Source organism: Euleptes europaea, chromosome 5 (genome assembly GCF_029931775.1).
Source record: "Euleptes europaea isolate rEulEur1 chromosome 5, rEulEur1.hap1, whole genome shotgun sequence".
In the NCBI taxonomy this organism is placed as follows: Eukaryota; Metazoa; Chordata; class Lepidosauria; order Squamata; family Sphaerodactylidae; genus Euleptes; species Euleptes europaea.
In genome coordinates, this window is record NC_079316.1 from 55,432,021 (window position 1) to 55,455,162 (window position 23,142).

At 41.8% G+C, this 23,142-nt stretch overlaps 1 protein-coding gene across 3 annotated transcripts in view; it reads right to left on the reverse strand.

Moving 5' to 3' along the window:
• NT5C2 (5'-nucleotidase, cytosolic II) overlaps positions 1–23,142 on the reverse strand; it is a 66,958-nt gene that overhangs the window by 18,222 nt on the left and 25,594 nt on the right. For 2 of the 3 annotated variants that reach the window (XM_056849337.1, XM_056849338.1), the window contains exons 2-3: positions 13,929–13,988; positions 1,877–1,994 (exon numbers count right to left, since the gene is read on the reverse strand). Coding sequence is in view for 1 of the 3 variants with exons in the window: in XM_056849336.1 (XP_056705314.1) it covers positions 1,877–1,994 (118 nt within the window). In the remaining 2 variants the exon portion in view is untranslated. The remainder of the gene's footprint in view (positions 1–1,876; positions 1,995–13,928; positions 13,989–23,142) is intronic. The other variant, XM_056849336.1, reaches the window with a different exon arrangement.

Consider the following 23,142-nt stretch of genomic DNA (forward strand, 5'->3'; position numbering starts at 1 on the left):
AATGGCCATAGAATGTGGTTTTAAAAGCAAAAGGGGACGTTCAAGTGAGAAGTAAAAATCTTCCCCAACCTGCAGAAGCTTCTTTTCCTGAACTCTTCCCTGTGCTCTGGTACTAGAAGTCATCTTAGCTAGGTGAAAAATACTTGGGGAGAGGGGGACTGCAGGAAGGCCTGGCATCCCTGACTAGCAAATCACTTTTGTTACTAACTGGAACTCCCCTTTCCTTGTGATAAGGGCTGCTACCATGTCTAGTTTGGCTCAAGTAATCATCATGCCACTGAGTAAAAAATATGGCTTATGAAGCATGATTATTGGGCACTTCCTTAGAAATAACTCACCATGTCACTTTCTTCCCTTTCTCCCCACAATGTGTAGGCTTTTTTTTCACTTACCCATGATGCAACAGTCACATAGTGTGCTTCCTCACCCGCACTCCACATCATTGGCTTCCACTGGTGGGAGAGGATGGGGAACCACATGACATGAAGAGTTCACATCATGGCAAGTAAAACAACATGTAATCGGGAAAGAGGTGAAAATATTACACAGGGAGGCAGTTTTGAGCAGCCATCCTATTCCTACCGTAACTTGTAGCATAGCCTTAAATGTGAGAGACTGAGAAGGAGGTAGCCAAAACAAGTAAACTAGACTCCACTATATTCTCTTCTCCCTCTTTTGTGGTTGGCTTTGCCTCCTGTGCCAGTTATTTTGTGGCAACTATTTTATGGCTGCACCCACTATACTGTGTCAGAAGTCCAAAAGTGCCCACAAGATCAGAAAGGCTGGGGGACCCCTGATCAAGTCAGTCAAGACAAAGAAAAATCTAAATACATTTACTACAGGCTAAACAGATCTGGATTGACTGTGCCAAGATCTTACAGCTTGATACCAAGGGAAGACTTATAGGGCCCAGAATTTGGGCTGACACATGGATCACCATATGTACCGCCTGAATGCAGGTAAAGCATCATGAGATTGGAACACAAGCTTTTCATACTTGCTCAAATTTCACTTTGCCACAAACTTTCAGAAGTCTTTGCAGTGGCATGGTAAAACATAAGTACATACTAGGGGACGCACCAAAATTTGGGCACAAGGCATTCATCCAACTGCCCCTCTGTTTGTTCCCTTCATTACCCACTGATTAAGGCCTGATCTACATACTTGTTTTTGAAATGTTACATAATGCACTGTGAAGATTCTGCCATCTCCTTTTAACATGGGGAGCCATTCTCTGTGATAACTTTTAAAAAACAGAAAAATCACTGTGTGAATTTTAGGACACCTAAAAAATAAACATATGAAGTGGGCCTACAGAAAGGTTTTAATTTTTTCACCATCTTTCCATGAATCGTTTTTAGTTCCTTTCAGCTTTTGCTAAAATGTATCACCCTGTTTCAGCAATGACTGTTGTAAACACTGATCAGAGTGTAAAAGAAACGTGGAAGAACCAAGCACACAGTGAAGCTTCCAATGGCCTTTTTGAAACAAGCATCCCTTGCTCCCTCTCACTGGCAGTCTTTAAGCAGCAGCTGGACAAACACTTCTGTCCACATTTTTTTGGCCTTCAAATAATTTCAAGAAAGATTTTAAGCACCCTTGTATTAGATTAAACATCTTCATTAAGTAACTTAGAATGTGGGCAAACCCATTACATGGTTTTATAATTCTTAGGTTTTCCAGCTACTCAAGTCACATTTCAATAGATCTTTCAAGACCCATCACCAATACATATTTCAGTAGATCTTTCAAGACCCATCACCTGCCTGGCACAAGCCAAATTGCTTACATATAAAACTGCGTAACATGAAGCTAAAACTATGCCATTAAAACAGTACAGAGCAAACAAGCCCTTGAGGAGGTTACAGCCATTTACCTGGTTGGGAATGCAGGATCATAGACAAAACTGAGAAGCTCTTGAGGATATCCAATTGAAACTAATCGCTCAACTGTCAAGTCAAACCCAAGGGATTCATATTCTGGAGATTTATACACTGTGACAACAGGAGAAAATTCAAGTTATTTTAGAAAATACAAAAACCTTTGCTTCACGTTTCCTAAACTGTAAGACTTTGGTAGCTATTGTGATTGTAATGTTTCATCAGAATGGAAGCACAGTTCATATTTCAGCAGCAGAAGGCATCCAATGAAATATTAGCTACTTCATTAGCTAACAGAATGTTAGCTATTGCCCCAGGGGAAATATATTCCGAGCAGCACTATCACCCTCACCTCATTTCACTTCTACATATTAAAAGACAGACAGACCTACTGGTCCTGCTAAAATCAAAGTACAATTCTAAAATCTATTTAGGCATTCCATGGAGGTGTTTAAAGGGACAATGGTTTAGTCCGCCTTCCCAGCTGCCAGGTTGCCAAGTAACATATTAATGAAAACTACAGCAAAATATTTAAGTTGTCTTGAAGGGCTCTTACTCTGTGCAAAGATAACAGAGATGTGAAAGCCCAGGAAAAATATATAAAATTCAGGGGGAGGGGGAACCAGGGGTATTTTCCTTTTTAAAAAACCCAAAACCTTTTGAGGGTTTTCCCCCTTATTCTCCCAAAGGAAAAATTGGGAAACTTTGGGGAGTACTTAAAAAACCCTATGAAATATTTTTATTTGGAAATTAGTGAAATGCTTTTTATGATGTGTTAGTCACTCAAAATGTATAAAATAAAAGCCTGAGGCCTAGTCCTTCAGTTTTTCCAACGGAAATTTGGAAGAGCACTGAAAAAATTCCTATTGTTGTGCCCAGGTAATCATGGCCTGCACCGTTCAGATGTACACGGGAATAGACACGAAAGCCCCAACCCCCCTCCCTTCTCTCTGTGCCTGTGAATAAAGATTTCATTCATAAATGTATCGAAGGGTGCGCAGGCGCAGTAGAAGCTAAATTAGGTAATGATGACAGAAAATCGGACGTTCTCAATTGTATCTTTATTGAGTTGGAATGCTGAAAGTCTGTAAAGATGCTTGCTTTAGCTCCGCCCGTGTGGCATTGTCTCGACTGCTAGTCTTGATTTTGTCCACCCAGCTGTACTTTTTTTTGATCAAATAAATGAGCTGTAAATTCATCCAACCTCCTCTCAATTGTCTTTCATTGGACTCTATAGACAATTTTGGGTCACAACACTATGAATATTTTTTCTTTTGAAATTAATGAACCTTGCTAACCTTGAGGGCAGCAGTTTGCAGCTTTCTCTCACTTTAGTATTGGATGTATTTGCAATTTTGCTTGTAGAAAACTAAGCATTTATGCCTTTAAAGTACATAAATATGCCAATTAATACAATTTTATATGCTAACTCAATTATAAATTGTGCATTTTATGTTGTTAAAGCAGAAAATTTGGGTTCTGTTTGTTAGAAAAGTTAGAATTGTATATATTTCTATTTTTTTAAAAAAAGAAAAAATTTCTTCCTCCTCAAGACTTCGATATTTCTGGAAATTTTATCTGTAAAAGAGAAAACACTGAATAGATAATTAATCTCTTCTTTAACCTACTACCTGTTCTCCTACTCTCAATCAAGAATGGGGAACCAAAAGGAGGGAAAGAGGAAATAGTGTGGGGAGGCGATAAAGGGGAAAGTGAAGTGCCCCCACAAGTCTTTGCAGGTTCCCCACAGCACAACTGGGCCAAGCTCAGCCAGCACTGCCCAACTTTAGACAGAATTTCCTGAGGCGAGGCAGCTAGGGGAACAGAAGGAGGTAAAAATGAAGACAAGAGGATAGATAAAGGTAGGCTGACTGGTGGGTGGGAAGGAGAGAAAGAAGCAGGAAAAGGGAGAGAGTATGGTGGCTTTCAGGGAAGGGAAAGATGAAATAATGAGGGGGAAATGAGATTCCCCTCACTTGCCCTTGCAGGTCCCCCACTTGTATATCTAATTCTCAACATGGCCCCATCTGCGGACACTTAAATCTGAGCAGCAGGGCCATCGAGGGGGGGATCTTTCCACAAACTTGGGAAAAATCCCAGGTTTGCAAAAAGTCCAAAAACTTTTTATAACTGAAGGGGGGTTCAGTTACCCCCAAACGGAATAAGGTTGTTTGCACTTATACAGACAATACATTTCTGTTAGCACAGAGTGGTAACCACTGTCATGTGAGTTATGACGGTGGTGGTGAGGTGGGCAGATGAGTGGGAGCTGCCACCCCCCACCGCTGTATGATCCATGGAGGGCCAGCAATGGAGGGAGGCTGGCAGATGAGCAGACAAAATTTGCAGCCCTGTGAGCTGCCAAGGGGGCAAGGCAGGTGAGGATGGAGCCATCACTGCCTCCCCACAGATGGATAGCGATGGAGACAAGCAGGAGAGAGAGCAGTTGCAGCTATATGAGCCACAGAGGCAGTAGTGATACAGGCTGGCGGGCAAGAGGAACAGAAGCTGGCAAGTAGGGAATTCCCCTCCACACCAGTTTTGTGGGACCATACTTGTGCATTAATATTACTTAAAGAACTCAAAAATCCAATTTCTGGGGCAGAAAAGAACAAATACAAAATCTAGCAACCATGTCCTAACATGAAATGAAAATAAGAACTCTGATGTAGCAACCCTGTGAAGACAAGGGGTAGAAACTTGAAATCCTCTAGTTCAGGGGTCTCCAATCTTTTGAGCCTGCAGGCACCACTGGAATTCAGACACAACATGGTAGGCACAGCCACAACATGGCTTCCACAGCTTAATTTTACTCACACAGTCAAGATCCTTGTACTGTGCGGTCAGCTGCTACCAAAGCAGTATTTCTAAAAGCCAATCAAATATCCATTGGCCAATCAGGAGCTTTACTGGGAAAAGCCCCACCTGTCCCTGCACACTTTGACGGGCACCAGGAAATGTGTTGGTGGGTGCCATGGCACCAGCGGGCACCACATTGGGGACCCGTGCTCTAGTACAAATATTAGGATGTCCACTGACTTCTGACTTTAATGTGATTGATGCCTGGTGACCTTTGGATTTGGTAGTTCTCACCTAGTGAAGCTATTTTACCCTTTTGCAATCACCAAGAAGTCTTTCAAGTTTTGACTGTTAATTTTCTTTATATCAGAAGAATCATTCATTATTTAATGGTTCTTCTTCATACAGGGAGGTTGACAGATACAGCCAAGATAATTGGGCTGTCTTTACATTGGGCCTTCATTTCTGTTGGCTTGTGCTCTCTCCAAGAGGTTGTATGTGACAAGGGGGCTGCCAGGGGGCTGCCAGACGTCACTGGATATTATGCTAAAGCAATAATTCACAAATGGATTCTCCTGTGTGGACAAGCCAATCTAGCTGGAAATGATGGCTACAATAAGGCAATATCCAATGATGTGTGGATGCATTCAAGTGGAGCCATAACTGAGTACCTTCCCTTTCAGGGTTAATTCAGAAATTACTTGTGCACATACACTCTAATGCAATAGGTCACAGGAGTAAGCATCCTAATAAGTGCACATAGAATCGACACACACTGTACAATCTGAAGTGAGACTATGCACACAGGTCTTGGTTCTCATTAAGGTTATATGCACAAGCCCAAGACACACAGAGAGAAGGTCTACCTGGGCAGTATGTAGATAGCCCAAATTCCACACATGTAACATAGTGATATAGTTGTTCACTATACTTATAACCATATATTACTGTATATGAAGTATTTTAAGCATTTAGGATAAGCACTAGAGAAATATCTGTCACTTTTAAATGCACATGTGATTCACTACAGTGCTTAAATGCATTTTTGAAACTGAAGGGCATTATTTCCATAACCAAGTAACAGTTATTTTTCCAAGGAATGAGACTTTCAAAAGTAAATCCATTCCAGGAAAGCTGCTTGACTTTTAAGGATTCAAGTATTTCAAGACTGATATCAGAATCTGCACAGAGAATAGCCAATTTCCATTTAAGAGATGCAAAATTCAAATTTTATTAATACGGTCAACTGACCAATCACATGCCAACACATCAAAATTTCCAGACTCAATAGTTTTGCACTGCAGAATCACAGACTGTCCATACACAGAAAGGTTTAAGATCAATAAAAGCAACCCCTAGTTAAAATTATAATCTTAAAATTGATAAAATTGTAAAATATTCTAACAATCATTCTCTAATAAAGTTCTGTGTATTTTAATAGCAATAGTGCAGAACTTGGCAGTTTGGAGCATAAGCTGAGGGTCCTCTCCTAATAGGAGCTTCTTTGCCAAAAGCTCAACTGACTCTTCAGGGAATTTACCAAGTAGGGGGGAAATAAGCCTTGATCTAACTTTGTGGTAGAATGTACAACATATCAGTGCATGTTTGATGGTTTCAATGTCCCTTGTTCCACACAGACATAACCTCACTGATCTAGGGAGCCAGTCTAGCAGTAGCATTTGATATGCAACGAGGCAAATGGAGGGCTGCTCTCAAGCATTTAGACTGAACCTGCTCCAGTGGGACAAAAGTAGATGAAGGTGGCCCAAGTAAAGTTCCATATGTCAGTTGTGCCAGTGTTTTCACTTGGTAAAGCTTAAGAGTGGCTAGAAAGTAATGCCCTCCCCTAGTTCTTAAAAATTTAATGATGTTTAAGGCAGATTTCTAGAACCAGAGGCTTGTAAGACTACTCCTAAGTATTTAAACTTGAGTACCTGGTCTATTTTGTGGCCATCAATGCTCCATGTTCGTACTTTAGGGCGCTTGCCAAAGGCCCTAGCTTTTGTCTTTGAGAAATTAATGTCTAGTTGTTCAACAGACAATATTGCGATAGCTTCTGCATGGCTCTTTTAAGGCTCCCCGGGATCCTGGAAAGTACCGCATCATCAGCATAGAGTAAGACAGATATCGCGATGGGCTAGCTTTGGAGGGTGTAAAGCGGAGTCTTTTAAGCTGCTAACTAAGTTGTTGATGTAGTAATTAAACAGCTTAGAAGCCAGAATGCAGCCCTGCTTCACTCCTTTGTAGGTGTTTACTACTCTTGAAAGATGCCCTTGTCTGCTGCATCTGATTTGAAGGGTGGTGTCATTTAAGAGATGCATTTCAATTTGCTGCATGGAGCCTATATTACACATAAGCTTAAAAAAATCAGCGGTAGTTCTGCAGATTGCTATCTTTCATCTGACAAATAGCTTTGACCATTTTCAGTCCTATGAACTCAAAAGACCAGTGTGAGACTATTCTCCTAAATGGAATTTTTTGTGAAGAAATCTAACACCATACATTCAGATTTTGATATATCCAGTATTAAGTAAGCCACGATAAATAATGCAAAGCCTTTTAAAAAGAAATTATTTATTTATATCCTGCCTTTCTCCCCAATGGGAGCCTAAAGCAGCTTACACTGTTCTCTCCTGTTTTACCTTCACAACAACTCTGTGAGGTAGGTTAGGCTGAGTGTGCCCAAGGCCATCCAGCTAGCTTCCATGGCAGAGTGGTGATTTGAACACGGGTCTCCCAGATACTAGTCTGACACTCTTAACCACTATACCACACTGGCTTTGACACCTGGTTTTGACATAAATCAGAATTCTTCAAAAATACACCTTGGTATAAAATGGAATCTCAATTTTATACAAGCATGTTAAAACAAAGCCCTGCCCTCCACTTATAAGTTTGTAAAATCAAATTTTTGACCCATAATCAAATATGTTTTAGTTGGATCCAAAGGTGCCTGTGTAAGCTGAGAACACGCCTGCCCATGCTAGAGTTTGGGGTATGTGTGGAAGCAGTTCACAATTTCACACTTGAGATGCACCCCAATGCGCTGCATCCCATGTTGTTCATGTAGATCCTGTTCCCCTCAGAAGCAATTTTCCCAGTGACACTGAGGGTTGCAGAAGACAGGGGGAAGCAGGAAACAACCTTTCCACTGAGTATAGATCACAGATCTTAGGATCCAACTTGTGGTGTTTTAAAGATTGCCTTTCCATGTGAAAAGAACCATGAAAGAATCAACCTAGGCCAACTGGCTGGCTACTGAGTGAAACAGAATGCTGGACTAGATTGTTAATCTTGAAGGTACTAAAAGTGTACAACCAATTTTTGTGCACATAAACACATGCCTTTAATTTCTTCTTTTGGTGGTTTATGTTCTGTAAAAGAAAAAATCATCACTGTTCCATGGTCTTGCCATGAGTAGTATGGTAAAATCCATTCTGTATTCATATATTGATGAAGTCTCAACATTTCCATTTAAATTATTTTTCAAGTAAAGACAAATCAGGAGTGCATGTGCATTCAATATCATTAGCCTTTTCCAAGGAATATTTTCCTAAAATAAAAACAGTGACCACTTGCCTAGCCAGACACAGAGAAGGCAGACTGATAAGCAGTAGATGTGATGGGAGATCCCAGGAAAGAAAGACAGATGGTGTATGGAAACATCAGATTGTATACAGGTAGAGTATCCCTTATCTGGCAACCCATATCTGGACTGATCCAAAAGTCAGACCCTTCGAGCTGGCATGCAGGCAGATCCATGCTGCCTGCTTTCAATGTTTCCTGTCACCTAAAAAATAAGATACAGTGCACACTGCATCATAGGTAGAGACTGAAAGCCTGCCGTTGTTAGTTTGTTGTTGTTCTGGTTTAACAGCTGATACAGGTATTCTGGTGAGATAGTTACACCTTTGCTTCCTGCTGGGTCAATGTATACAAAAAAAAATTTAAATTACATTCAGAAATGTGTATATAAAACATAAATGAATTTGGGACCCATCCCCAAGATAGCTCATTACATATATGCAAAAATGCCAAAATATTCCAATATATGGAAAGATCTGAAATAATGACCACTTCTGGTCCCAAGCAGTCCGGATAAGGGATACTCAATCTGTAATGTCTATTTCTTGGACCATGTTTGAAATTGTAAATTATTTATTTTAAAATGCAAGCAATTGGGGGGGGGATTATATAACCAACCTCTGTTAAGGGATGAAAGTGGCAAATGTTTGCTTTGTTTTTATTTGCCTTTCCATAGAAGTAAAAAAGATCCATGTATGAAAAAAATCTCTTCAAAACCATCATCTTACATGCCAAAAACTTTTAATCAAATGTGGCACAAAATGGCTTAATTTTGAAGGAGGCCTTATTATGCTGTTGTGCTGTTTACATTATTGAAGTTTTCAGCATTTGCACAACATAACCCCCAATCTCCCTCTAAATCAAGTTATAAATAAAATGGATTCTGAAAAAAAAATCAAGCTCATTTAAAACTTAGACCTCAGGCTAAATTTTAGCCTGTCTCTGTCTCTCATTCTTTCAGCCCATGTTTTCTTCTTAGTTTGGGGGTGCAACAACAGAACATGGGACCAGGGATATATAAATCATAGAGTTGGAAGGGACCACCAGGGTCATCTAGTCCAACCCCCTGCCCAATGCAGGAATTTCACAACTACCTCCCACACACACACCAGTGACCCCTACTCCATTCCCAGAAGATGGCCAAGATGCCCTCCCTCTCATGAACTGCCTAAGTTCATAGAATCAGAAATGTTTAATAAGAATATTGTCGAAGGCTTTCACGGTCAGAGTTCATTGGTTCTTGTAGGTTATCCGGGTTGTGTGACCGTGGTCTTGGTATTTTCTTTCCTGACATTTCGCCAGCCACAGCTGCTGGCGAAATGTCAGGAAAGAATATACCAAGACCACGGTCACACAGCCCGGATAACCTACAAGAACCAGTTTAATAAGAACTTTGTGACATTTTGAAATTAATAACATGGAGATGCCACATGGAGAAATTGATGCAACAGCAACACAAATTTGGAAAACTATCTAAAAGAACAAAGAACAATGAAGTTACATGGAACTTAAGCTGTAAACTAACACAAAATGTCAGACTGTACAGTGTCTGATTTTAAAGTTACTGGTAAACTTGATGCTGGGGTTTAACAGGGATAAAGCAAGAAGTGACAACCACTAGGATTCGGCCTGTGGCTCCACAAAATGCCATCTTGTATGTCATCAAGGTAATCGCTTCAGTCCATCCTAAGACATCATGAAGCCTTATTAGAGGTCCCCCTCAGCTACTCAAGCGCTGCAGTTTGCTCATCATAAATATTTATGAATAAAGTGGGTTGAGAAATTTCCTGATTGTGAAGAAGGATCCACAATGTTGGGCAAATTTTCTACACCCTCACTGACGTAGCACTTGAGTAATTATTTGACAGCTAACATATAAATCTGAGCATTCACACACTAGAACAGGGATGGGGAACCTCAGGCCCGGGGGCCGTATGCGGCCCCCGAGGACATTTTTTGTTGCCCTCGGGAGCTCCGGGGCCCTGCCGCGGAGGCGCGGTGAAGGGCAGCCCTCCCAGAGGGAGGGGCCACGGCTTGCAGGGGCACGGCGGCGCGCTTTGGACCTCCTCTCGCCGACTGACGGCTGTTGCTCGGTGAGAGGAGGGGAAGGGACGCTTCCCCCAAGGCTGCCCCCTATAGCCGCAGCGTGCAGGAACGCTGGGGCACACTGTAAGCCCCTCTCGCTGCCTGTCGGCTGTTGAGCAGCGAGAGGGGGGGAAGAGGCCCGTGGCTCCCGGCGGCAGAGCATGAGCGCAGGAGCCGATTGGGCTTTGGGGGGCCTTTTGTGGACTCGGGGGGGGAGGGCACGGAGCCTGGGGCCAGGTCGTGTGGGGCCGGCGGGTGTGTGTGTGTGTGTGTGTGTGTGTGTGTGTGTGTGTGAAGGCTTTTTTCTCTCTCTCTTTCTCTGTCTCTTTCTTTGTCTGTCTCCCTCCGTCCTTTTCTTTCTCCCCCTCTTTCAATTTCTTTCTCCCTCCCTTTTCCTCTTTCTCTGTTTTCCTTCCTTCTTCCCTTGCCGATCGACCGTTGGCTGCGCCCCCCTGGTGCCTCGTTTGCTCGGGCCCACCGCTGGCTGCCCTCCCACCTGGAAGGGGGGAGGACTGGGGGAGCGGGGGCGCCCTCCAGGCCTTCTCTGCATGGCCTCCCCTGGGGTTGCCAACCTCCAGGTGGTGGCTGGAGACCTGGCAACCCTAGCCTCTCCCCCCCCCCACCGGGAGATCTACATCTGGTATGGCCCCCGAAAAATGTTATAAATGTGCAAATGGCCCTTGGCAGGAAAAAGGTTCCCCACCCCTGCACTAGAAGTTCAGTTCTGAGGAAGGAAATAAGTTATAGTAGGGGTCCCCAACACATAGAGCACGGGCGCAAGTGTGCCTGTGGATACCTTTTCTTGCGTCTGCCTTGCGGGCCCTGCAGTATCCTCTGCGTTGCACGCAGCCTTCCTTGGCTTTACCCATCTGAGGGCTCCGCGGCTACCATCGCTCTTTCAGCCTGCAAGCAGCGAAAGGATCAGCTGCACAGGTAGCCATGCACCCACCAGCTGGGGGCTCCTCTCCGCCTCCACAAGCCTATGTTGGCCTGCTCACCAATGCCTCTGGCCGCCTTGCCCCTTCTGTGGCGGGCAGAGCACTGTAGCCGGGCCAGGCAGGAGCCAGCTGGGCTCGCTGACCCCTCCCCCAAATGCAGCAGCAGTGGCAGCAGCAACACATGCAGCTGGGAAGGAGCCAGCTGCCGCCAGCCAGCAAAGAAAGCAAAGCAGAGGAGATGCCTCACCAGAGCCCTGTACAGACCCCGCATCTAAGAGGCAAGACAAGCTGAGGAGCAAGCCAGGGCTCTGCTGTGCGCAGGCCTTTGCCAGTTTTTTTTTTCCTGGCTCCCTCCTGAGCAACCTGCACCTGCTGTTCTGCACCCACTCCAGGAAGTGGTTGGCCGCAGGCCCCATAGTCTAGATGGAGCTGCGAAGGGGTGCCTCTCTGGAAAGGAACGGGAGTGCTGGCTGTTGGCCTGGCCTGCGCCACCAGTTGGGCATCTTCAGCTCCTTCTGGCAGGACTGCGCCAGGCCTGCCTTCTGCAGGCAAAACCAAAGCAACTCCTGCAAGGTAAGCCTCCATCCAACCACATTTTCAACTGACACATGAAAGGAAAACTGGGCTGCCCTTCTGTAACTGTTGTGGTCACCTATGCAGTCACATATGGGTTACTGTGCCTGGTTCGGCTTACTGCTGAGAGATTTGGAAGCCCAAACACTCTAGAGCAGGGGGCCCCACCAAAACTTTTCTGGTGCCTGCCAAGTGTTTTAAGGAAGTGGGTGGGGCCAGGTTGGGCTTTTCTACAGGAAGGCTTCTGGTTGACTATTGAAGATTTGATTGTTTGTGCAGATTTTTTATAATGTTATTTCGGCAGCAGCTGCCATGACAGCACAAGAATCTATACTGTATTACTAAAGTTAGGCTGTGGCAATAATGTTGTGGCTGGCTCCATTTCCTGTGGCAGCCATTTTGTTCCTGTGTTCACCATGCTCTGTCAGAATTCCAAAAAGGTGGGGGACCCCTGAGTTATAGACATGCAGAGAATCTGCAGACACTCTTGGGGGAGGGAAATCCCCCACTACTGGCTCCCAATTTCTCCCACCTTGCTTGCTCCATCATTTATTTCTCCATCCCCCCAACCATTGCCACTTTCTTCACCCAAGCATTGCCATTTTCTCCACTTCCACCCTTTGCCAGTCATGTTCTATCACCACTTCCTCGACCCCTATGCTACTTTCTCCACATACAGCTCAAGCCTCCTATTACCACTTTTTCCTCTCCTCTGCAACCACAGTACTAATTTGTATGTCACAAGATTCTGTTAGTATTCCCATTTTGTGTTTGTTTTTTAAATACCACCACCACAACCACCTTTTGGATTTTTCCTCAAGCCTGGGGTTCTCCTGAGTTTATACAACTAACTTCCCTGTCTTCTTCTACACTCACTGTGCAGGGTTTTTTTTGCTCTCCACTCTGAAACCAGGTGCAGAATTAGAAATATAGATGTTGCTCTCTGGTTACTGTGACAAGAGAAGTTTTCCTTTAATTAGACAACTGGGAATGGAGCTGGAATTTAGAGCTCATGTCCCTTTCTGACAACACTCTACACCACAGAGCACTCAACTCAGTCAAGATGAGTTACAAGCTCCTGACACCTTCTTGCAAGCTGTGGAAGTGCTTCTTTGGGTAATATGAGCTAGCCAGCAAGTAATGCATCCAAGACTAGCAGGGTGAACAACATTTGGGCACTGAAACAGCACCGTAATTAAAGGGCCTGTAACGTTCATATATGTACAAGTAAACTGTATTGTTCAGTGCTAATGAATCTTCAATTCTCAAACTACTCTGTTATTAGGAAACAATGCAATGCTGAAAGGCATCTCTGCAAACCCCATATTATGGGGATTAGACTATATTATCATTTTTTTAAAATAATTCAGCATCCAACCAGATGTTGCCATGCATAATCAGTATGTGCAGTAAGCCAAATAGCTGCAGAAATCAACCTTAACTTTATATGAAAACTCTTACTTTAACAGCAAACCACATCTTCAACCTGTTCTTCAAAAGACATCTTCCCAAGACATAACTGAGAGCATCAAGTACAAAGAAAAACTATCAACTTATTCCAAGGTATCTGGGGGTTTTGTTAAGAGAAGGCTTTTTTTTGGGGGGGCGGGTGTTGGTATAATTATAGTATGATGCCTTAGCAAACAGCCAAAGTTTGAAAACAGAAACCTGCTGTTAGCACTTATCTTGTTTTCTTATCAATCCCAATACAAAAATTACTTATTGCTACGGGTTCAAAAATACTTCAGCAGTGCAATCCTAAGTACTGTCACACCCTTCTAAATCCACTAAAGTCAATGGGTTTAGAAGGGTGTAACTCTGTTTAGGATTGTACTGTAACTTTCCAAATTGTATGGGCTTCCTTATGTAGCATACATGTCACAAGAGAAGCCAAACTGGAATTAACAGGAAGCTATGTAGTAAGATATGGAACACCCATGCACTCCAGTGTTACCTTTGCTGCCAAGACATGTACAGTAGTAATTTTATAGCCTTCCTGAAAAGAAAAGAAAAATATCTGCAGCCGCTCCAGCTAATGCAAAATGCTGCTGCCAAGATTTTAACTCACATGAGGCAGATGCAGATGCTGAGTGTCACTCCAGTCTTGAAGGAGTTACACTGGACTCCCCTGTCAAAAAGAAAGAATCAAACTGACTTTAAACTGAAACAGTGGTGTTGTGCTAACAACAGTGTGTGCATTTGCTGGAGCTACTGTGCAGAGAAAGACCAAAGACTGAACTATAAGCCATGTCTTCTTGGCATTTATATCTAGGCAAAATTTCATCTTCAAATCTACAAAACGCTCTGAGGTTAGTTCATCACGATTTCCGAATGGAACGTCTGCAAAAAAACTTCAGTCATTGTGTGTACATAAATACAAGAACTGAGAGCAATTACGTGGATTAAATTCTTTAAGGTACTCTTTGCTACAGTTTTATTAGAAGATTGGGGGTTCTCCCCCCATTAAAACCATTTTGGTAGGTACAGATAGGAAAGATATTAAAATAATGTAAAAGCAAGCATGGCAAGGTCCAGAGAGAAAAATCCCACACACTTACTACAAAATATATTTACAGAAATATTGTAACTTAAATCTAACGCAGCTAAATAAATTTGAAAATCAAACTTCATAAACTATACCAAATTGTTCCAAAACAATGGATATATGATAACTGTAATGGATACAGTGTCAACTAGGATGAGTTATAGAAAAGGTAGGATCTAATTTCCTCATGATGTTAGCATTCGGTCTAATGGAAGGACATCTGGGAATAACTGGCAACCTCAGGATGGTGCAAGAGGGTGAAGTGCATGTTCCTTTTTTCTCAAATTGACTCATCTCAAAATGCCTCTGCTCTTTAATCCTTCCCTATTTACAGATTAAAAGGGAACATATTAAATGTAGGAGCTGTTTAGATAAAACTTTAGAAGACTGACAATTCTAGGACTATGTGGTAGCATAGCCAAAGTATGGAAAGTGGCATCCACCATTGCTTAACCTTTGGCTTGCAATTTGCTTTAGCGCAGCCATACAAAAAAAAATCCACAAGAAGTTTGTGTTTATACTTTTGCAAAATATCGATATGCCACCCTCTGGTTTATTAAAGGTATATCAACAGCCAACCCCCCACCCCTCACAACTCTTTTCAGTTATAAAATCTTTCCTGCCTAGTCACTCATGCATTTCCAAGCTCCAGGGGACAATTGGCTGTATCAAAGGAAGCTCACCATCAGCCTGCCTAGAGCCAGCTATTTGGCTCCTTCCTTTCCAAACTGTTCCATCAGAACTGTCTACTGCAGTTGCCATTCCAACTGGTCATTATGAAACATGTTATCTAATAATTTCTTATATTCTTGACTTTGCTTGTTAATCTTGGAGAACAGGTGAGGTAGCAGAAGACTGGAGGCGGGCGAATGTTGTCCCCATCTTCAAGAAGGGGGAAAAGGAGGACTCGGATAACTACCGACCCATCAACTTGATATCCATACAGGGAATTTTTTGAACAAATCATCAAACAGTCAGTCCTTGAGCATTTAGAAAGGATGGATCTGATTACTAAGAGCCAGCACGGGCTTCTCAAGAACAAGTAATGTCAGACTAATCTTATCTCCTTTTTTGAGAAAGTTACTACTTTGCTGGATCAGGGGATTGCTGTAGACATAGTTTATCTTGCTTTCAGTAAGGCTTTCAATAAGGTTCCCCACAATATTCTTGTTGACAAATTGGGAAAATGTGATCTAGATCCTATTACTGAGGTGGATTTGTAACTGGCTGACAGATTGCACCCAAAGAGTGCTTGTAATGGTTCCTCATCCACTTGGAGAGGAGTGACTAGTGGAGTGCCTCAGGGATCTGTCCTGGGCCCTGTGTTGTTCAAAATCTTTATAAATGATTTGGATGAACGAATAGAGGGGATGCTTATTACATTTGCAGATGATACTAAATTGGGAAGGGTAGCAAATATGGTAGCAGAGCCAGGATACAGGATGATCTTGACAGGCTGGAGAATTGGGCTAAAACCAATAAAATGCGTTTCAACAGAGATAAATGTATAAAGTTCTGCATTCAGGTAGGAAAAATCAAATGCATAATTATAGGATGGGGGAGGCTTGTCTCAGCAGTAGTGTGTGCGAAAAGGATCTTGGGGTCTTAGTAGACCAAACACTGAACATGAGTCAGCAGTGTGATGCGTTAGTTAAAAGGGCAAATGTGATCTTGGGCTGTATAGTGTCCAGGTCTGATTCTATGACCTTAGGCAGATCATGAGAGGGGGGGCATCTTGGCCATCTTCTGGGCACGGAGTGTGCTTTACTCTGCTCTGGTTAGAACTCACCTACAGTACTGTGTTCAGTTTGGGGCACTGCAATTTAAGAAGGATGTAGACAAGCTGGACCATGTCCAGAGGAGGGCAACAAAGATGGTGAGGGGTCTGGAGACCAAGTCCTATGAAGAAAGGTTGAAGGAGCTGGGTATGTTTAGCCTGAAGAGGAGACGTCTGAGAGGGGATATGATAACCATCTTCAAGTACTTGAAGGGCTGTCATATAGAGGATGGTGCCAAGTTGTTTTCTGTTGCCCCAGAGGGACGGACCAGAACCAACGTGTTGAAATTAAATCAAAAGAGTTTCCATCTAGACATTAGGAAGAATTTTCTAACAGTTAGAGCGGCTCCTTAGTGGTACAGGCTTCCTCAGGAGGTGGTAAGCTTTCCTTCTCTGGAGGTTTTTAAGCAGAGGCTAGATGGCCATCTGTCAGCAATGCTGATTCTATGACCTTAAGCAATTCATGAGACGGAGGGCAACTTGGCCATCTTCTGGGCATGGAGTGTGGGTCGCTGCACTGTGCAGAGGATTGGACTAGATGACTGTAGTGGTCCCTTCCAACTATATGATTCTGTCTCTTCCTTTCCTCTGGCTTTTGTTTTTGTTATATATTTATATTGCACACAGTTATTTTGAATTGTTAACTTTTTAAAATTCAACAGGAGAAAATAAAACAAAGCTACGAGGTGAGTGTCTGTTTAAAACTGCTTAAGAAAGCTAAGTTTTTTCAAGATTCTTCAGATAAAAATGTAACTGTATTCTACAATGCTAGCATCAATACGCAGCCATAGCAAAATTCTTATGAAAATATAAATATACAACCAAAAAATGCAAACAATTACTATTTTCTTATTTTGCGTAAATGAAAAACATTTGTACCTAACTCAGAATCCATTCTGTGATATTTGCTAGAACTTTGATTTTTTGGCAGGAAACGGTTTGATGACAGAACAAATCTCATAGATAGGGAAACCTAGCTGTAGACCATGGAAGAGGAAGAAAGCTAGTTAAGAGACAAAGGCAATGCCTTTTATCATCTTATCCTTAGATATCATCCTATCCTCATCTTCAAATCTGTGAGGGCTAAAAATCTGAATTCTGTGCTAGACCCAAGTTCCAACACAGATTAAAAGCCCTGTACTGACATTTTAAAATCTAAAACAAACAAATTGGAAGGTTTTTTTTTTCAATCCCCAAAATGACAAAAGGAGCACGGGTACCTTTAAGAAATAAATGGCCCCAGTGGCCATTGGTAGGCAACCACCAACAGTATTGCGGCCATCAAGGCATGGTTTCTGTCAGTAAAAGGCAGGAGCAGGGCCCTCTATGGGTCTGGTTTGGCTTTGAAGGAGGACTCATTGGGGCTGGGCCCATCAGCCACCACCTGGTGACTGACTCACTACCACGACTTGCACATCTCATCCAGGCCCAGCTGCTTTCTACCGTTCAACAGCAGACACAACACAAAAGGCAGTGTGTAATAGTGGTTCGAGTTTCAGAATAGGATCTGGGAGACCCAGATACAATTTCCTGTTCTGCCATGGTACTCTGGGTGACCTTGAGCCAGTCATACATTCTTAGTCTATCCTACGTCATAGGGTTGTTTTGAGGATAAATGGAGGACAGGAGAATGATGAGAGCTGCTTTGGGTCCCCATTGTGGAGAAAGGTTGGGTATAACTGAAGTAAATAAATAATAAATATAGCTGAAGATTAGGGGGCACATAACTAGCTGGGTGGCTGGTGAAGGAGAAAAGGAAGCTTGGGGGGCTACCAGGAGGAAAGATGAAATAGTGTGGAGAAGTCATACAGGGGGAAAAGAAGTACCCCAAAGTCCTTGTAGGTTCCCCACTGCCCACAGCCAAGCCAGAACTGCACAACTCAGCCAGAGTTTTCCCAGGTGCAAGGTGAAGGGAAGGAGGGAAAGGTGAAGACTAGAGACCAGTTAAAGGTATGTTGGCTGGCGAGTGGAAAGGAGAGAAGGGGCAAGAAAAGGAAAGAGGAAAATGAAATGCCCTCCATGTGTAATGCATAATCTTTACCACCTAGAGTACAGGGATGATGAATTATTAAATATATGTGTACCCACTTTACAGCAGACACTCAGAGGTGAGGCTGGAGGGGATGGAGGAATGACCTTGCTGGCCTGCAGTACTGTTAGTCTACAATGTGAGCACTGGTCCTGAAAATGCAGTAAGTCATAATTATAAGATACCAACCATAGTTCTAGACTGATTTCTACAATGTACCTACACTTTAATATTCCAAGATAAGTCTTCATGCCAGGAAAAAGTACACACTATCTTTTGCACATTATACTAGTGCCATGGTCATTTAAAAAATACTTGGTATACTAATAAGGAAACTAGTAATCATGGCAATAGCCTTGATTTTTAATATCCTTCTGAAGCTGTAGCAATTCTCTTGAACAATATACTATTTTTGGATTTTCACTTGCATTTATTGCTCAACATAACCAAATACTTTCTTTAGAATCCATTTTCTCCTATAACAGTCCCTGAAGATCATAATTCTAAATGGGAAGCATGCTATGTTTCTATATTGCATGCCAATTTTTTTTTGTCTTTTTACTATTTAGAAAGTGTTAACGCATCATCACAAACCCAGCCCTACTGCATCAGTACAAGGACCGATCTATCTCCAGAACCTTGTTTTCAACAGTGGCCTGTCAGTTGCCTCTGGGAAGTTCTCAGGAACAGATGAATGTAACAGCCCTCCTCTATTTGTCCCCGGTATTGGGGGTTCCAAGGTATAGTGCCTATTAGCATGGAACTTCCAGTTAGCTAACTCAACTAACAGCAGTTGACCGATCTGTCTTCCATTAATCTCCTTTGAAGAAACATCAAAACCAGTGGCCATCACTGTGCCTTGTGACAGAGAAATCATCAAGCAGTAAGGCAAACAAACCGCTGCACAGAAAAGCCCACTTTCAAATGCCAATTAATAGTAGCAAAAGCAGTATAGCAAATAAGACTCAATAGCCATCAAATTACACTGATAAAATTCACAGGTATTAGATTAATTCAAATGTGCTATTTTCCAGCCAATGTTATTTACCACAGAATTCTTATTCTGCATAACAATTATCTTTCTAAGAGCTTGTGTTAAAAAATGAAAAACCTGTCTTTATATGTAAAGAATTGGCTGCTAGATGGCCAAAGATCTTTACAGTATTGCATATCCATATGAAAAATGTGGGAACTCCAGAGATGTTTCTGGCTGTCTGCAAAATTTTGGTCTCATACTACACTCTGGCCTTTTGTAAATTTGAATTATCAACCATTCTCTTCCACCCCCCTCTACAACTTTCTAGAAAGCCAGTAGGGAAAACTGATGTTAAAAATGGTCTTCATTTCAATCTGCTCCAATAACTACTCATTTGTAAAATGCAACAACACACATTCAGGTGTTTGTGCATATCTGCAAATAAACAAAATATATAACCCCAGAGATGGAGAAATTTGTGGATCATGCCATAGCCAAAACTTTAGTTCTATCTAATTTGGCCACAACTATATCAACCCTATTAATCCGGCATGATATCTCTATGGGGCATGGTCAAGGCCTGGATCAAGAGCATTTCCTAAAAGTCAGAGTCCAGTCCAATATTCTGTCTGAATCATTCCTTACTATTAGGGAACCATAATGCTCAACATTACCAGCATCGATTGCTTAGAGAAGAGGCATTTCTTAGTGTTACAGAATGATAATTTGTGCATGGAGTATGAATATCCCAGTAGGAGTCTGAGAAAGGTGTGTATATATTCTGTTGCAACCCAGTGACCAATTCAGACTTTCTTGTTTTAGAAGTGAACATTTCATGGAGCATGTAATCACAACTTTAATAGAGTATTTGTGGAGTCATGTTCATTTATTATTTTAGTGCCACAATAACTAGCATTTTTACAGTGATTCCAACAGAGCTTGCTTTCAAGAAAAACTGCAATTATAGCCCACATTATATTTATTTACATAATTTATAGTCCGTCTTTCTCACTGAGACCCAAGGTGGATCACACAGTGTAAGTCAATATAATCAACAGAATTGGACATCTAATAACCTATGCAATTGGGTTTGGATCGCAGAAATCTGAAACAGAGCTGAAAGCATAAGCATTTAAATTATACATTGAACAATGCAGAAATTACATGGTAGACATTACATACTATACACAGTAGTATAGTCCACAGTCCCTATCCCTTTTCCAAAAGGATCGCTTTGAATCATTTCATTACAGTACAGCCGTTACCTGTGTAAAAATGCCCTCCTGAATAATTCAGGAACAACTGCAGTTTATAGTTAAGGTTCAGGGCAGATGTGTTAATCAGCGTCCTCCACAAATAATTGGAAAAAAAATCAGTTTTTTTACATCAGACAAACATAATTTTGAGGCCAAAATGTTGAAAATTTTGGTGAATGTCTTTCCTGATATACTTTGGAAGAATGCAGTCATCCTTTAACATGAAAGAAGCATGGAGTTCTAAAACAGAAGTTCTCCAAGTATTTTAACCACTCTTTAAAGCCACACAGTCATGATATATAACTGCACTTCAACGGTACTAAAATCCCAATCCTTATATAATAATCTTATACAGAAGATAAATTATTGTGCATTTCTAGAATTATGCTCTTGTTCGCTAGTGAAACAGAGCAGAGAAAAACCAGGGACTAGTATGTCAACTATTATGGCAACTTAAGTAACATGTAATAATCTGCTAAATTTTACTCATTTCTGTGCTAGAGGAACAGAAGGTCAAGCTTGGTGAACCCAGAAACTGTTGCACATTTCCTACATATGACATACAGGACATTATAATTACTATCTCTGAATTTCATTACTTTATTCTGAATACCGTCACTGTATCCTAAACATAATTGCCTACAACAGCGGCCTTCAATATTTCCAGACATGGAACCAACCCTTAATCCCCAAGATGCAGCATCACCATCTTATCACTCCACTCAGCAGAGAAGTGGGAGGCAAGGTGCCTTTGCTCTCTACCCACACACAGAAACAGTAGGTCCTTCTGAAAAGCAACCAAAAAAATGGCAGCTCTATAGTGGCTCAACAGCCACAAAATGGGGTTCTGCATTGCATGAATTGAAGACCACTGGTATATAACTTTATTTCTTTATTTAAGACATTTATTGGCCACCTTTCTACCTTATAGGAACTTAAGGTGGCTTGCAATGTAAATAACAAAATACAATAATACATTAAAAACTCTCTAGCTAAAATCAACAATTTAAAATGGAAGGTAGGCAGAACTGATCATTATGCCATCATGAATAAAACTGTCTTCAGCTGCCTCCTAAAGACTGAAGGTGAGGGGGCCAGGTGCAACTCCTGGAGAAGTTGTTCCATAACTGTGAAACAACATACACCTTCTGGGACCAGCCTCCCAGACAAAACTTGAAGCAGCATAACATGGTGCCCCTTAGTCCCAGTGTCAAGAGGCAGTCCTCATAATAGAAAACAGAAAATAAATAATCACTGTTTAAATAATATTTGTTCACTGTTTCTCAGATCTGAGCTTCTGTTTAGACTGATCCAAAACATCCATATTACCATAAGGAACACAGTATATTAACCTGGATGGGAAAGTAATGTGTATCAGGACTGTGAATAGACATACACAAAATTGCAAGTAGCTTTGGAGGGTAGCCATGTTGATCTGCAGTAGAACAGCTAGATTCAAGTCCAGTAGCACTTTAGAAACCAACAAGATTTTCGGGGTATGAGCTTACAAGAGTCAAAGCTCCCTTTGTCAGAAACTGCAGTGTCACCCTGGTTCTGCACCAAGAAAAACTAAATACTTTCATGAGCAGTGCAAATTCATGCACAATTTATTCAGTAAAATGAACATTTAGATTTAAGGAGGAGCTGCAAAACTGAAACTGATAATAGAAACTAAGGGTCCAAGTAGCGATAAGGGAAATTAGGAGTTGGCCCATGAGATTGGTATAGAATTCTTTTGTTCCACTAAAATTGCTTCATCCCAAGGAAAAGTGATTAATTCAGAACTTACTCAAATATGACTCAACAGAAGTGTGCCAGTTCCTCTGATCTAGAATTCACTGAATCACACTAGACCCTGGTATGGAGCCTACCAGCATCCTCCCACTCCACAGCAGCCTAATGAGACTTTTTTCAACTTAAGTGGTTCTTCTGTAGGAAGTCTCTTTGCAAGAGGGTTACATTCACGCCACTATACAGCAAAGACCAAAAAGTTCTATTGGCATGGTTGTCCAAGGTTTTAGAAATGTGACTGGAGCCAACGTGTTTAGTGTTCTTTCATGGTAAATAGCTGTTTACACATGACAAAAATGAACAGCCATCAGTAAAAAAAAGTATGCATGGTGCAATTTTAGTGTCCGATATCATCTTCTAATTAAACTTTAAATGTATTTATTAAAATATTTATATCCCGCCTTTCTTCTTGGTTCAAGGCGGCTGAAAGAGACAATCTACAGTCACACATTCACAGTCTAAAAGAAGACATAACGCTCAAGAAAAGGAGACAGGAAATAGAAGTACAAGCAAATCATAGGGGAACGGACTGAGAGATGAGATTTGAAATGCCTCATGATGAGCATAATGATGGACAAAGCAATGTCCAGTAGTAAGCCAACTGAAAGATAAGGGCCAGGTAAAGACAAGGATCAGGCAGGAGAAAGGGATGAAAGCCCTAGCTTTAAAAAGAACTGTGTTCCTCTCAACAACTCTTGCTGACCATACCTTCTCTTAGGGCTGTGAGATCTGTCTCAATCTATTGCACTGTCTCTCTGTAGTGGTCTCCGTACTCTGGAACAGCCTTCCAGAAGGGGTTCAGGAAATCATCCCTAATGTCTTCCAGGAAGCTAGGCAGTGCAGTGCTATTTAGGAGAACTTTTGGGTGATGATATCATGGAATGTTTGGCCTATTGATTTCTGTATGT